Raw genomic sequence first — 17,173 nt, 5'->3', positions numbered from 1 at the left:
GATCAGTGCTTCGCCGTTAGAAATTAGTTCCAGGTGTCTGCTGTGTAAAACAGCAGGCACCTAGCGGCTATGGTGCCCACTCTGCTCCAGAGAGGCCGCCATCTTTAAAGGAGAATATCAGGATTAAAAAAATAAAAAATAAAAAAAATTCTGTATTTTCAAAACTGACTACTATCCTTAGAGAGGATAGTAGTCAAAATGCTGTGCAATTGGCAGGCACCATGTTAAAGAACAAGGGGAGCAGATTGATGTATTGCTTTATGGGAAATTATTCAGTAAAACTTGTGATTTATACATTTAACTCTATGCTCTTTCTGAAGCTAAGACCATCCTAGCGTACAACTATCTGACAGCCATCTCTGTACACACAATTACACAGATAATGATATCAATCACTGATAACACCTCCCCTGTGTACAGCTATAAGTGATTGACAGCTCTCTGTAAACACACTTACACAGATAATGTCATCATTGATAACACCTCCCCTGTGTACAGCTGTCAGTCAATGACATATCTCTATACACACTTACACAGCGAAAGCTATCACTTACTGATAACACCTCCCCATGTACAATTGAAATCAGAAACAGCAGAGATTTAAAGAGGACCTTTCATGGGTCCAAACATTGTAAACTAACTATCAGGATATGTAGCACGGCGCCCAGGGATCTCACTGCACTTACTATTATTCCTGGGCGCCGCTCCGTTCGCCTGCTGTGGCCCCCGGTATTTTCTCCAGCTCTGTATGTTAATTTTTAGCATCAGAGCGATGGGGAGGAGACCTCCCTTTTTCTCAATGGGCGTTCCTTCTCCCTGGCTGTAGCGCCGTCCAATCGCAGCACAGAGCGTCACAGCCAGGGAGAAGGTGAGTTTTTTTACTCCCTAGCTGTGACGCTCTGCACTTGCGCTACAGCCAGGAAAACGGAACGTCCCTTGAGAAAAAGGGCAGTCTTCTCCCCATTGCTCCGATGCTAGCAATTAGCATACAGAGCGGGAGAATATACCAGGGGCCACAGCAGGCGAACGGAGCGGTGCCCAGGAATAATAGTAAGTGCAGTGAGATCCCTGGGTGACGCGCTACATATCCTGATGAAAGGTCCTCTTTAAATGTAGAAATTAAAACTTTACAGAATCTTTACCCACAAGACTATCAATCTGATCAGCTCCTTAACATGACAGGTCCTGTTTAATAATGCGGCAAAAAAAATGTATTTTTTAACATAAAAATGTGATTTAAACAATAGGCCACTTCCTGAAAGTCAATAGTGTTTGTCAGAGGAACAGTCTCAAGAAGCTTCAGAAAGTGCATGGGTATGAACATTAACAATTTCTACAATTACGGCAGATCACATCCATACGTTTCCTCATTTACGTTAAGAAATTTTGGGTGGAAAAATGTTCTTTATCTGACCTGCACTGAAGCAGCACTATAATGACGTACCTTCATCTCGGGACCGTAGCTGTGACACAGCAGATGTAAACTACGGGCCACATCCAATCTTTTTCCTACAGGACTGGTGGAGAGTTGAAAAAAAAGTGTTAAAGAAACAAACGAGGGGGAAAGCAAAAAACATCCATACAACGGATCCAAGCACTCACTGGAGGTCCGCTAAAGTTCCAGTGTTTCTGACCGTAAAAACAGTCAAATGTGACTGAACTGCTGACGAAGAAACGGATGGGCATCAGGAAATATTTATCAAAACTGATGCAAAGGAAAACTGGCTTAGTTGCCCCCTAGCAACCAATCAGATTCCATCTTTAATTTTTTTAAAGCAGCTCTGAAAAATGAAAGGTGATATCCGATTGGTTGCTATGGGCAACTAAGCCATTTTATCTTTGCACCCGTTTTGATAAATCTCCCCCATTATCTCTGATACATAAAACTTGCAAAGTGTAAATTATAAGAGGAACCCAGATCACAGGATAAAACAGTTCCCTTCATAAATATACTAGGTATTCAAACTGTTGTGGACCAATACAACAATGGCTGAGTCCATGGACTTTTGTGGCAACACATGGTTATACAATGACATAGGTCACCCAGTTCGGAGGAAGCTGGCTTTAAAGGCTGGAAGAAATCACTAAAAACGAAGTATCTCAAAGAACGGCATCTCCCAATCTCTGCGGATTTCAGGAGATCTGAGTCATCGGCTTTATCCGAACGGCGACATGTAGGGTCGCCCATGTTAGGACCAGTCTCAGTGGTGACAAATTCAAACTATTAATTTAGTAAGACAAAATGTAGCATTGATCAAAAGATTAAAGGGGTTTTCCCATCTCAGACAGGCATGGGCAGCCGCCCTCTTCATTTTTATGGGGCCACCAAAAACAGCCGAGCCACTTCCGTCGGCCCCCATATAAATGAATGGGAGCGGCTGCCGCACAAGCGCGTGTGCTTGTGAGGATTGCGCCTGGGTCCGGCCACCACCTTCCCCGCTCAGTTCTCTGTGTAGATGTGGGTCCCAGAGGTGGGACACGCACCTATCAGACAATGGGGGCATATCCTAGCGATATGCCCCTATTATCTCAGATGGGACTACCCCTTTAACAAAAGAAGCAGTAACTAAGCTTACCTGACTTTCATTTCTTTCAGATGGTCTTCTGTGAGGTACGGAAGAGTTTTTCCCGTTACTTGATTTTCTAGAAGAGGCACACAAAAAAAAAAAAAAAGTTATTTGGGAAATACTTCAATTACTCTTACCGGTAATATGTTTTCCATGAGCCTGTGACAGCACCTGTGAGAGATCCTCCCCATGTATGTATATATATATATATATATATATATATATATATATATATATATATATATTTATTTTTTTTTTTTTTTTTTTTATATATATATATTTTTTTTTTTTGCAATATATAGATATAAACCTACTTTTTTTCAGGGAGGGAATTATGTAGGTGCTGTCATGGGCTCATGGAAAACATATTACCGGTAAGAGTATTTCCATTACACTCCATGACAGCACCTGTGAGAGTCTAGGCAACTATTAGGGAGGGACTACAGCCTGCAGCACCTTTCTCCCAAAAGACATATCCTGCACAGATGACAGGTCTAACCTATAGTGCTTGTAAAACGTAGAGGGGAACTCCACGTTGCTGCCCTACAGATTTGATCAATGGTAGCGCACCCTTTTTCTGCCCAGGAAGAGGCTACTGCCCTGGTGGAATGAGCAGAAAAATCTGAAGGGACCTGACAATCCGATTGTGAATATGCCAGACCTATCACTCTCTTGATCCATCTGGCTAAGGTACGGCTTGTAACTTTCGAGCCCCTATTCTGACCCTGAAACTGCACAAAGAGTTGCAGGGTTTTTCCAAAGCCCTTCGTAGACTCTAAATAAGCACAGACACACCTTCTGACGTCTAAAGTATGAAAAGCTTTTTCCCCTTCATTCTTTGGGTCCTGACAAAAAGAAGGGAGAACTATTGTCTGAGATCTATGGAAGACAGATACTACTTTGGGCAGGAATGCAGGATCCGGTTTGAATACAATTCTATCCTCCAGAATTTTAGTATATGGAGGGGAAGATGATAAAGCGGATAGTTCACCTACTCGTCTGGCAGATGTAATGGCTACTAAAAATACGGTCTTATATGACAGCATCTTTAAGGGGATGTCCCCACTCAAACGGAGCCTTGGTTAGAGCGGACAGAACCAGGTTAAGGTCCCATGGGGCTGATTTAGCTTTAACTATAGGACATAGTCTACAGGACCCGTTAATGAACCTTTTGACCCAAGGATGAGTGGCTAATCTAAAATAGGACACTGAGTGCCGAGACCTGGACCCTGAGAGTGCTAGGTTTAAGCTTCTTGTTAAGGCCTTCCTGTAAAAAAATTTAAATTAAACGGGATGTTGGGTGAGCTCAAATCTAGGTCTGGCCCTGCAAACCGGAGGAAGGTCTTCCATACCCTGAGATAGATCTCGGAGGTGACTTTTTTCCTACTAGCTAGAAGAGTCCCAATTACTTGTTCTGATAGGCCCCCATTAGTTGAGGGGATCTTTTTCCCCCTTGCTTGTTTATATAGGCTACCACCGAGGCGTTGTCGGATAGGATCCTGACATGTCTTTGAGGCAAAGATGGGAGACTTTCCTTTAATGCGCACAGGACTGCTCTTAATTCCCTGGCATTCTGGGACTGAGTGCTCTGGGTTTTTGACCAAGTGCTTTTCTTAAGGAAACTTCCGTGGTTTTGCTGAAAGACCTGATTTTCTGCTGAATAACTTTCTTCTTGTCTGCCGGAAGATAAGATTTTTGTGTTTGAGAATCTAATAGAATGCCTAGAAAAACGCATTTGGAGGTTGGAATCAGGGACGATTTGCCCCAATTTATTAACCAGCCCAGGCTCATCAGGATCCCCAGGACCTTCTGTATTTGAGATCTCAATAGTTCTGGGGACTGCCCTACCAAGAGAAGGTCGTCCAGGTATGAGATTATAAATGATGTCTGACCTTCTTATTTCTGCCATTACCTCCGCCATTAGCTTTGTGAAGAGCCTCGGTGCCTGTGATACCCCGAAGGGAAGTGCTCTGAACTGCAAATGGACGATTGCTTCTCCCATCCAACTGCTACCCTCAGGTATTTCTGAGACAATGGATGAATAGGCACATGATAGTAGGCATCTTTTATATCTATTGAGGCCATGGCGCAGTTGGGGAACAGATGGATTCCATCCTGAATTTCTGGTAGGACAGATATTGGTTGAGACCTTTCAAATTTATTATCAGCCTGAACGAACCGTTGGGCTTGGGAACCAGAAATAGGGTTGAATAAAAACCCTCCCTTTGTTCGTTCTTTGGAACTGGACCAAGGACTGCCTTTCTCAGGAGGCTGTTTATTTCCTCCAAAAGTCCCGCCTGTTTTGGAGAATTTTGGTTTAGGGAAGTCATTTTGAATGTCCTGGGTGGTAGCCTTTTGAAGTCTAGTTGGTAGCCTTCCTCTATAATACCCCTTACCCAGGCGCTTGCGGTAATATTTCGCCAGGCTGGAGAAAACAAAGAAAGACGACCGCCTACCTGGGGCCTGGCATCATTGTTGAGTGGAACTTGAAGTTTGAGGTCTGGGTTTAAACAGCACACTTTTTGATTTATCGGATCTCCATTCCCTTCTTTTCTTCTGATCCCCGGAACTTTTCCTTCTCTCATTATTCCGAAATGGCTTCCCTTGCCTAGGAAAGGACGGTGCTGGAAATCCTATTTTCTTATCGGAAGCCTTATCTAGAATATCGTCTAAGGCCGACCCAAACAAAAAAATCCCCTGGCAAGGGAGGGCACAAAGCTTAGACTTCGAAGCCACATCGCCCTTCCACCCCTTCAACCATAAGGACCTTCTGGCTGAGTTGGACAGTGCGGCTGCTCTAACGGAAAGCCTCAACGCATTAGCGGAGGCATCTGAGATAAAGTCCACTGCACTGGACATGGTTGGTATAGCCTCCAGAAGCTGATCCCTAGGAGTCTTGTTCTCTATATGAGACTCCAGTTCCTCCATCCAGACCTTTAATAACCTTGTTACCGAAGTAGTCGCTATATTTGGCTTAAAAGATAGAAGTGGATGCCTCCCAATTCTTCCTTAAGTATGCATCAGCCCTTTTGTCCATGGGATCTTTAAGGGATCCTAAATCTTCAAACGGAAGAGCTGATTTTTTATTTATCTTCGCTACGGGGGCGTCTACTCTCGGAACCTCCTGCCAGGCTGACACTCAAAGGGATACTTTCTCTTGACCGCTCTAGGAATAAAGAATTTTTTGTCAGGCTTCTCCCATTCACGTTTAATTAGGTTTTTGATACAGTCCTGAATGGGGAACACCCTAGACTTTCTAGGCTTTAGGCTCTCAAACATAAGTTTTGGCCTAGACCTGGACTCCTTTTCTTCCTCCAGCTCCATCGTGGATCTAACCGCTTTTAATAGTAGATCCGTATCTTCTGCTCTAAACAACGGCTTCCCTGTCAAATCCTCAGAGGAAGAATCTGAATCTGCAATAGCGCCTTCCTCTGAATCAGACTGTATAGTATCCTCCACTACCATCTGAGCCTTCCTATGTCTAGATGAGCTAGGCATGGATTTTTTAGGTTCTTCCACAGAAGAACAAACTTCATTTTTAACTAACTCCTTGATACTCTGCAATAAAGATGGCGACAGGTACCTCCTCTAGGTTTCCATCAATTTAACCCTAGAGGTCCTGAAGCCCAAAGATAGACCTGAAAAGAAATCCTCCTGTCCCTGGACAGGAAACAGGAAAGAACTGAGTGGTGGAAGACAATGGACCAATTTAAGGCCTCTTTCACACTTGCGTTGTCCGGATTTGGCGTGTACTCCACTTGCCGGAATTACACGCCGGATCCGGAAAAACGCAAGTGTACTGAAAGCATTTGAAGACGGATCAGTCTTCAAAATGCTTTCAGTGTTACTATGGCAGCCAGGACGCTATTAAAGTCCTGGTTGCCATAGTAGGAGCGGGGAGCGGGGGAGCAGTATACTTACAGTCTGTGCGGCTCCCGGGGCGCTCCAGAGTGATGTCAGAGCGCCCCATGCGCATGGATCATGTGATCCATGCGATCACGTCATCCATGCGCCTGGGGCGCCCTGACGTCACTCTGGAGCGCCCCGGTCCCGGGAGCCGCACGGACGGTAAGTATGCTGCTCCCCGCTCCCCACTACACTTTACCATGGCTGCCGGGACTTTACCGTCCCGGCAGCCATGGTAACCATTGAGAAAAAGCTAAACGTCGCATCCGGCAATGCGCCGAAACGACGTTTAGCTTAAGGCCGGATCCGGATCAATGCCTTTGAATGGGCATTCATTCCGGATCCGGCCTTGCGGCAAGTGTTCCGGATTTTTGGCCGGAGCAAAAAGCGCAGCATGCTGCGCTATTTGCTGTGGCCAAAAAACGTTCCGTTCCGGAACGGAAGACATCCTGATGCATCCTGAAGGACGGACTGTCCATTCAGAATGCATTAGGATAATCCTGATCAGTATTCTTCCGGCATAGAGCCCCGACGACGGAACTCTATGCCGGAAGAAAAGAACGCAGGTGTGAAAGAGCTCTGGGAAGTTCCTGTTTCCTGTCCGGAAGGGGGAGGATCTCTCACAGGTGCGGTCATGGGGCGTAATGGAAAAAAAGCCTAAATAAAGATGAATAAATGAATATAAGGATCTTTATACAAACTACAAAGCAGAAATTAGCATCTGACACTATTTTATGTTGTGAGGCCTTGTCATAGAGATAAAGGAATCATGGCACTAAAAATGTTTTCTGCCAGTTAAAATCGAATAGCAACAAATGACTTTTTTTTTTAAATCTCTTCATTTTCAAAAAAGTGATTGCACATATAAAACATATGAGCAAACCAAGTATACCCTACAAAGTTATCAGATACAGACCACTGTTGCCTCCTTTTTATATGTGCTGCTCATGGTGGATAAAAATCTAAAAATTTTTGATTTAAATCAGATTTTTTTTGATTTAAATCAGATTTTTTTTATATAAAATGCTTTCTGAGGAAAATATATTACCATCCAAAGGTTATTTCATTATGAAATAAAGATTACTTTTTTAATTATGTAGAATAAGGCTGTATATGTTAAATTTTTTGTTAAATTCCATTAATCCATTCACAATGACATGCTCTTCCAGAGGTTTTTGTAAGATTACTGGGTAGTTTCTCTGCCTACAAGATATTATCACAGATGCTTGGTTTAATTTTGGAGTTCTCAAAACTGAATTTATAACATGAAGAGTTTAGAAAGATCTTAATCCTAACTTCTACAAACCTATAAATACAGAATCAACCTCTTCAGTGCTAAGTTTAAAGTTCAGTGAATAGAATATAAACAATATTTTTCTGATTGTTTGGAGTGGAATAGATCTGCACAAGAAGAAAGTGAAACTAAGTGTAAGGAGGAAAAGGCAAGCAGACAAGGAGTACTACAAAATGAAAGTTAAACTTTCTGAGCACAGTTCTGCACAGCCACAGACAGACAAGTCTTTGGATCTTTTTGTGTGTATGACCTGAGGTTTATCACATTCTTTCCTTGGAGGAAAAAAACTATAATGGCAGCAGGACGTAAAAGAGACCCCGTTTGGCAATATTTTAATGAAGTTCCTTTACCTATCGGTAAGGCAGGCATGCGTGCAAAATGCAAACACTGCAACAAAGAAATGCAAGGCCTGGTGGCCCGAATGAGGCAACATCATGAGATGTGCTGTGATGAAGATGACCAAAGAAACACATTTTTCTCCTTCCTAAGTACAACAGAAAAATTGTCCAAATATGAATCTTTATGTAAAAAACTATGATTTAAATCAACCCTTACTGACTAGTGATTTAAATCTGTTTGATTTAAATCAAATCCACCCTGTTTAGCCATTTAGTATTTCACGTTAAACTAATAGATATTGTTACCCTGTATAGGTTTATTTCTTTTTGTGGGGGTTATGTAATTGGTTTGTTTTTGTGGGGGGGGTTTTACACTTAATTTCCCCTTAAGGGACTTTAAAATCTGATCTTCCACAGACTGCAATGATTTACCAGGATAAAGAGATTCACTATGTGAACTGCACTATGGCTGGCCTCAGAGCCAAGGCTGCCATAGTAACTAAACGGATTTCTCAGTCTCGGTACGGGGAGAGCCACTTGGTGCCTGAGAGCACAGCTACCCCAGGAAAAGACCACAAAGATGCCATGGCACCTGAGGGGGTAAAGAGGTTGTGCTGTGGGTAAATATTAATGACCTATCCTTGGAACAGGTCATCAGTATCTGACTGGTGGGGGACAGACTCCGAGCACCCCCACGAAACAACTTTGAAGAGGAAGTGGCGATTGTGGAAGATTACGCTCTCTCATCTTGGCAGCGCCGTATAATTATAAGTGCTCGTCAAATTCAATGAATGGAATAAGCACTTATAATTACACTGAGCAGTCGCTGCAAGTGAAACGATGTGCAGTGGAATCTTGATAAGGAAGCAGAGCTCACACAAGCGCTGCCTCCTCTTCAAACAGATGATCGGCGAAGCGTCAAAACCCCCAATGAACAGATATTGTTGACCAATCCAGAGGATAGGTCATTGAGATGTACCTGAAACACAACCCCTTTAACTGTCTGTAATCGGCGTTTTGTCCAATCACAGACCCTACCTCCAGGTGTCTGCGGTGTAAAACAGGCACCTAGAGTCTATGGCAGTTGTGCAGCTCCTTAATGGGCGCCATCTTTAATGCCCTGAATTGCATCCTACATGTATGGCGCAAGCCTTGAAAGAATTAAAAATCTAATGCCATGGAAGAATTTCATACACCAGCTGCTTTGGTCCATAGAGAAAAGGAAGTCATAGTTTTAGACTATTCTCAAATGTGGATTTCTAATGTGTGATCCTCTCGAGGGTTAATAACTTTACCTCTTAACAGGTCATGAGAACTGTTGCAAGTAGGAAAGAAAACTTGCATTGCAACTACCATTAGTAGTGAGCATTTGTCATATCATCATGTTGCTAGTATAAAAAGTCCCTACTAAGGGTACTTTCACACTAGCGTGGTTAGAATCCGACAGGCAGTTCTGTTGCTGGAACTGCCTGCCGGATCCGGAAATCCGTATGCAAACAGATTTTTAATTTGTTTTTCCGGATCCGTCCGTTAGACTTATTCATTAAAATACCGGATCCGTCTTTCCAGTATCATCTGGAATAACGGATCCGGTATTTAATTTTTCAAAGCTAGAAAGAACTGCAAATGCACAGACCGGCGATACTGCAATTTCCAGAACACTTGGTACTGGATCCGGCATAAATACATTTCAATGGAAATTAATGTCAGATCCGGCAAGTGCAGTTGTGTTCCGGAATTCTGGCCAGAAAAAAATACTGCAGCAAGCTGCGGTATTTTGTCCGGTCAAATACCGTACAAGGGACGGAACGGAAGACATCCTGATGCATACTGAACGGATTGCTTTCAATTCTGAATGCACTGGGACAAATCGGAAGCATATTGAGACCCTTTACCTGATTTCAATACCGGAAAAGAATAATGCTAGTGTGAAAGTACCCTAAAAGAGGATGGGGCTGCACCCTTCAGTATTCGATCTTTGTAACCATCTGCATCTGTTTGTATTCTGCTGCTAGTCTGAATAAAGTGCTGTCAGCACGAAGAGAAGACACCGAATGCGATATCTGTGAACTCTAAGAGTCCTAATACACTGAAGGACGAGCGCAGATCAACGGTAAACACATAGGCCGATGCAAAGTGAACATGGGAGGAATGATGACTACTGCAGTTCTAGCGATTACTGGCAGCACATCCCCGATTACAAAGGGACATGTGATGCTGATAAAATCGTGAAAAACGCAAATAAGAGGTGGTAATGCCTTTTTATTTCCCCGTTGTGGACACAATTCTCTGACGGCCAAATTGTCGATCATCTCCCTACCAGTTCTCTTACTTGAATTAGGCTACTTTCCCCATCAGCGTTTTTGGTTTCCGGTTTTGAGATCTGCCAGAGGATCAAAATGGTTCAGTTTTGCCCCCATTCATTGCATTTGTGTCTGGTCTGTGAAACTGAACAAACCGGAAACGGCATGAAAATCAATGTAAGTCAATGGTGCCGTTACTGGAAAAAAAAAAAATATACGGATCCGGCATCCGTTGGCTTACAATGATTTGACAGATCCGATTTGTTCAGCGTCTATTTAATACAACCGGATCTGGATGAAACCGATGCATCCGGATGCATTAAATGAAACTGAATTGTTTTATTCAGGCTTTCAGATCCTGAATAAAAAAAGTTGATGTGAAAGTAACCTTAGCTGCTTTAGAGCTCATGCACACGAACGTATTTTCTTTCCGCTTACGTTCTTTTTGCGGACCGTATGCGGAACCAATCACTTCAATGGGGCTGTAGAAAATACTGAATTTACTCAGTGTGCATTCAGTTTGTCCGCATGGTCGTTCCGCAAAAAAGTAGTGCATGTCCTATTATTGTCTGCAAATCACGGTCCGAGGCCCCATTCAAGTCTATGGGTCTGCAAAAAATAGGGAACGCACACGGAACACATCCGTATGTCATCTGTATTTTGCGGATCCATACTGTAGAAATGCTATGCCCAGCCCATATTGCTCATGTGTTTGGTGATTAATAAGTTACTGTTTCTTTATCCGATCCGCAAAAAAACGGATCAGATACGGAAACCATACGGATATGTTTTGTGCAATAACGGAACGGAAGAGGACTTAAATCAGAGAGAAACGGATCACTGAAAAACAGACCGCAAAAACAACAGTCGTGTGCATGAGCCCTTAGGCCTCTTTCACACAAGCATGTCCGGATAAGGTCCGGATGCATTGCAGCAAACCTGCGCAAGTAGGTACCCAATTGCAGTCAGTTTTGACTGCGATTGCGTTCCGATGTTCAGTTTTTATCGCGCGGGTGCAATGTGTTTTGCTTTGCACGAGCGTGATAAAAAAAACGACTGTGGTACCCAGACCCGAACTTCTTCATAGAAGTTCAGGTTTGGGTTAGTTGTAGTGTAGATTGTATTATTTTCCCTTATGACATGGTTATAAGGGAAAATAATAGCATTCTGAATACAGAATGCATAGTACAATAGGGTTGGAGAGGTTAAAAAAATAAAATAAAAAATGAATAATTTAACTCACCTTAATCCACTTATTCGCGCAGCCGGCATCTCTTCTTTTGTGAGGATTAGGACCTTTGATGACGTCACTACATTCATCACATGGTCCGTCACAACTATGGTGATGGATCATGTGACGGACCATGTGATGAGCGTAGTGACTTCATCAAAGGTCCTATTCCTCAAAGAAGACGACAGATGCCGGCTGCGCGAACAAGTGGATTAAGGCGAGTTAAATTATTCATTTTTTATTTATTTTTTAACCCCTCCAGCCCTGTTGTACTATGCATTCTGTATTAAGAATGCTATTATTTTCCCTTATAACCATGTTATAAGGGAAAATAATAATGATCGGGTCCCCATCCCGATCGTCACCTAGCAAACGTGCGTGAAAAATCGCACCGCATCTGCACTTGCTTGCGATTATCACGCAACCCCATTCATTTCTATCGGGCCAGCGTTACTTGAAAAACGCACAAAGAGGAGCATGCTGCGATTTTCACGCAGCGCACAAGTGATGTGTGAAAATCACCGCTCGTGTGCACAGCCCCATAGAAATGAATGGGTCGGGATTCAGTGCCGGTGCAATGCGTTCACCTCAGCATTGCACCTGCGTAGAAATCTCGCCCGTGTGAAAGGGGCCTTAGGGATAGACATTTCAACTATTGCCCCTGGGCTGTGGATGGATCTGGAACCATACTTTAACTGCTACCTGGAAAGTTATAGCTAGACATTAGAAACAAGCCTACACACCATCTATCTCTGAAGGGATAGCACTCATAAACCAATACTCAGAACAAGAGCTTATTTCTGCCCCGGACTTGCCCGCTAGTAAGCAACAGCATCTGTGGTTTTCACGGACCCATAGAATACAATGGGCGTGATGGATCACTGAACAAGGACAAAATAGAACATGCATCCGTGCTAAAACACGGATGTGCGACTACACAGATTAAAATGAATGGGGACGTGTGCCGTCTGTGAACAACACGTACAGCACACGTCCGTGAAACGCAGACGTGCGGATGAGGCTTAAGAAATCCCAATCTACATGGCAAGCTTGGAGAGACAGCTCTTTAGCTGGACCCACCCCTTAAGTAGCATTAGAACAGTACTTACAGGTCTCTGCCCCCTCCTCCATTACTCTCAGACATCTGTCCACATACAATGTTACTTGGCTCTACCAGGCAGAATATTTCTTCTACTTGCGCCTTTCTTTCAGGACGACTTATTGGTTTATTATTATTTTCTGTCTACCCTTTTGTTACTGTGAGGGCTGTTCTGTGAATTTACCCTCATGAGTAAGGCTACTTTCACACGGCGCTGAGTTCCGTCCTAGGGGCTCAATACGGAAAAGAACTGATCAGGTATATCCCCATGCATTCTGAATGGAGATCAATCCGTTCAGGATGCACCAGGAGGTCTTGACTGATCAGGACAGAGATAAAACCGCTGCATGCTACGGTTTTATCTCCGGCCAAAAACACTTGCCTGAATGTATTAGTGCCTTCAAAATACCGGAATGCCAGATCCGTCCTTACGGTCTGTGGATTAATGCTGGATCCGTTTTTTTCCAGATTAAACCGGAAAGACGGATCCGGCATTTCAATGCATTTGTGAGACGGATCAGGATCATGATCAGTCTTACAAATGCCATCAGTTGGCATACGTTTTGACGGATGCGGCAGGCAGTTCAGGATCACTCTGCCGCAAGTGTGAAAGTACCCTAGGAAAGGGATCGATATGTTTATCATGGCACTCCATTCCGAATACTAGACCCTCAACACTCCTTGTCACTTACCCTCCCACCCTACTCCTCCTTTATCTTTATTTCCTTCCCTTTATTCTCCCAATGTTACTTATGGTAATGTATATATAAACCTGCTCTGTTTGACTACACCATGCAGAGTATATAATAAGATTTATAATGATTGTTAATACTACAGACAAATCATACATTTTGTACTCTGTATGTAACACTTACATGTTCTTTTTCTTCTGAACACAATAAAAATTATGTTAAAAAAGAAAATGTGACTATGTGACAGAACAACACTATGTGACAGGCTTTTTCAAGCCAACATAATTAAATTACTGACGTAATATCAGATCTAACAGAATAAAGGGGCGTTATTTGGGCGCGGTTTGGGAGGGGCTGCGGGCGGAGAAAGAGGCGTGTTGACCTGTCATTTTTGATTTGACGAGAACAGTAGCCCTTTACTACTGATGATTTCTAACGTACGGGAACTCCTAGTCCGATTTTATTTATGCCCCAGAATAAACAAAATCAGAATATGAGGAAAGATGACACAATTTCCCAGAAATCCAAGATTATGCAATTTCTCAGGAAACCGTCAGGACACAAAAGTCAAATTTCAAAATAACATCTGATTTTGCCAAGTAAAACCGGTGTTCTTTCCAACTTTGCTTCACTGGGACCAATACTCTCACAGAAGGCCTCTTGCACACAAACGTATTTTCATTTATTTTTTTTGTGGACCGTATACGGAACCATTCATTTAAAAAAGTCTGCAAAAAAAACGGAAGGTACTCCGTGTGCATTCAGTTTCCGCAAAAAAAATAGAACATGTCCTATTATTCTCCGCATTACGTAGAAGGATAGGACTGTTCTATTAGGGGCCAGCTGTTCCGTAAAATAAGGAATGCACACGGAAGTCATCCATATTTTTTGAGGATCCGTTTTTTGTGGATCGCAAAATACATACGGTCATGTGCAAGAGGCCTAAAGGATATGTGTCACCACCATCGAGTGTATTTAATAGCTTATATGGCGCTGTAGATCTCCCGGAGGGCTCGCTAAGCGTACCTGTATGTGCAATATAAATGTATTCTCGCCCCTCAAAAAAACGATTTTATAAATATGCTAATAAACTTGTAAAGAGCCCAAGGGGCGGTGCTTAGCATTCATGGTGCCCGGCCGTGCCCATTTTCATGCTGCGCATGCGCAAGATTTTACTGCTGCAGATGGGTGACATCCACATCAAGGATAGTTCATCAGTATCTGATCGGTGAGGGTCTGACACCCGGGACCCCCACCGATCATCTGTTTGAGAAGGCACAGGCTCTCTTGTAAGGGCTGTTTCACACGAGCGGATGCCGTGCGTGACATCCGCTCCGTGAATGACAGCCAAGACCCGATGCGGACTGCAGAGGCACGGAGCAGTAACATGACTGATAATGCTCCGTGCCTCTCTGTGATCTCTTTACTACGAAATCACGGTGACAACTTTATTTCACTGTGATTTCGTAGTAAAGAGGTCACAGAGAGGCACGGAGCATTATCAGTCATGTTACTGCTCCGTGCCTCTGCAGTCCGCATCGGGTCTTGGCTGTCATTCACGGAGAAGATTCCACGCACTGCATCCGCTCGTGTGAAACAGCCCTAAATGCCGTGGCCTTCTTCCTGCTTGGTATTGCGCTACGCACCATTCACTTCACTGGGGCTGAGCTGCGCCTAGGCCCCATGACCGATGAATGTGACGTCACATGGCACTCCAGCTGTGGTGAAACTACAACTCCCAGCATGCTCCATTCATTTCTATGGAGTTCTAAGAACAGCTAAGCAAGCGTACATCATGGGAGTCATAGTTTTACTGAGCTGTATACCACCACATGACCGCTGCTGTCATTCAGTGGCCTCAGTGGGACATGGAGCTGTATACCCCACATGACCGCTGCTGTCATTCAGTGGCCTCAGTGGGACATGGAGCTGTATACCCCACATGACCGCTGCTGTCATTCAGTGGCCTCAGTGGGATATGGAGCTGTATACCCCACATGACCGCTGCTGTCATTCACTGGCCTCAGTGGGGGGGGGGGGGGGTAATAGAAACTGGACATTCCCTTTAATTGTCCTGGATCTCCCCACCAGAGATGCATCACAGACCCCATCAACAGCCCTTCTAGTCCTGCGCTCACCGTGCTGCTGCACACCTGCTTCTAGTGACCCATGCCCATCAATGCCCTGCAGTGGAACTACTACTACCCCCAGCATCCGCTGCAGTCATACCTCTGAAGGTGTCCTGCAGCTCCCCCAGCCCCTGCTGCTGTAAGAACAGGCACACGTCCTCCACCTCCCACGCCTCGTAGTTGTCGCTCGCCTCCCCGCACGGCTTCTTCGCCGGTTTCTCGGGGGTGACATACGGGTCCTCCAGCGTCGGGGAGTCATCGCAGCGGCCGCGCTTGGTGCAGCTCATTCTCGGTGGTGTGGAGCGGCTGTGAGCCGAGGCGGAACAGGACTGAGGGCGGGGGCAGGAACCCGGCAAATGACGTCCGCACTGACAGCCCACCCCCACTGCCTCGGAGACCAATGGCGGGCGTGTGCCCCCACTGCCAGGCTCGGGTGGTTCTGTTACACTTGGCACCAGTAGGCGGCGCTCTTCAATGGCCTCAGGGCAGGGCGGTATTTTCGAAACTGGCGCGTGGGCACCGGCCTGGAAGGCTCATGTACACAACCGTTGTTGTGCTGCGGTCCGTTTTTCATGGGTCAGTTGTTCCGTATCTGAGTTTTTTATATATTTTTTGGCTACATGCACACAAACGTGGTTTGGTGCCGCATCCAAGACGCATTTTTTCCGGCTCGGGTGCGGGCCCATTCACTTCAATGGGGCCGCAAAAGATGCGGTTCCGCAAAAAAAAAAAAAACATGTCCTATTCTTGTCCTTGCGGCATTGACTTGAATGGGGCCTCGGACCGTGATTTGCGGACAATAATAGGACACGCACTACTTTTTGGCAGAATGGAAATACGGAATACACACGGAGTACCTTCCATTGTTTTTGCGGACCCATTGAAGAGAATGGTTCCCCATACGGTCTGCAAAAAAAAAAAAAGGAACAGAAGCGGAAAGTACATCCGTGTGCAAGAGCCCTAAGGCTATGTCTACACGACGACATAAAAATTGTTGCGCGACATTAGTGCAACAAGCACTAATGTCGCGCAACAATTTTTATAAGGGCAGTCTATGGTGTCGCACTGCAACATGCAAGTCGCAGAAAATCCATTTGAGATGGATTTTTCTGCGACTATTGCGTCGCAGTCGCAGCATGTTGCATTGCGACACCATAGACTGCCATTATAAAAATTGTAGCGCGACATTGGTGCAACAAAATGTTGCGCTACAAATGTTGCAGTGTAGTTGTGCCCTATCTGTCGCACGACAAATGTCGTCGTGTAGACCTAGCCTAAAAGTGGATGACAGGTCCGTGAGCTAACGGAGCCTGTAGGACGGGACATGGCGGAGCGCGCTGGACACCACCTCGTGTTTTTCTGTTGCCTCTCAGTATCCGTTATTAAAGACACTTCCCGTCAGGGTTGGCAACCAGAATTTTTCCCTTTTATGGACTTTCAGGGGAGTTCATGACTGATCCGTCTTGGGTATGTTAAAGATAATACAACCGGATCCATTCGTAACGGATACAGATGGTTGTATTATCAGTAACGGAAGCGTTCTTTCTGAAAACGCTAGTGTGAAAGTACGTTTTTTCTGTACGTGTCCATTCAGGTTTTTTTTTACGGACCGTA

The 17,173-nt window shown here is 44.4% G+C and overlaps 1 protein-coding gene across 1 annotated transcript in view; it reads right to left on the bottom strand.

Annotated features, from left to right (window-relative positions):
• Window positions 1–15,909, bottom strand: part of SAMHD1 (SAM and HD domain containing deoxynucleoside triphosphate triphosphohydrolase 1) — a 77,720-nt gene extending 61,811 nt beyond the window's left edge. The window contains exons 1-3 of the mRNA XM_044297871.1: window positions 15,660–15,909; window positions 2,577–2,643; window positions 1,445–1,517 (exon numbers count right to left, since the gene is read on the bottom strand). Of these exons, the coding sequence (XP_044153806.1) occupies window positions 1,445–1,517; window positions 2,577–2,643; window positions 15,660–15,846 (327 nt within the window). The 5' untranslated portion in view covers window positions 15,847–15,909. The remainder of the gene's footprint in view (window positions 1–1,444; window positions 1,518–2,576; window positions 2,644–15,659) is intronic.
• Between the last annotated feature and the right edge of the window lie 1,264 nt (window positions 15,910–17,173).

Source organism: Bufo gargarizans, chromosome 6 (assembly GCF_014858855.1).
Source record: "Bufo gargarizans isolate SCDJY-AF-19 chromosome 6, ASM1485885v1, whole genome shotgun sequence".
NCBI lineage: Eukaryota > Metazoa > Chordata > Amphibia > Anura > Bufonidae > Bufo > Bufo gargarizans.
Note: the sequence above shows the minus strand (reverse complement) of the source record. Positions and strands in the feature narration are given on the sequence as shown.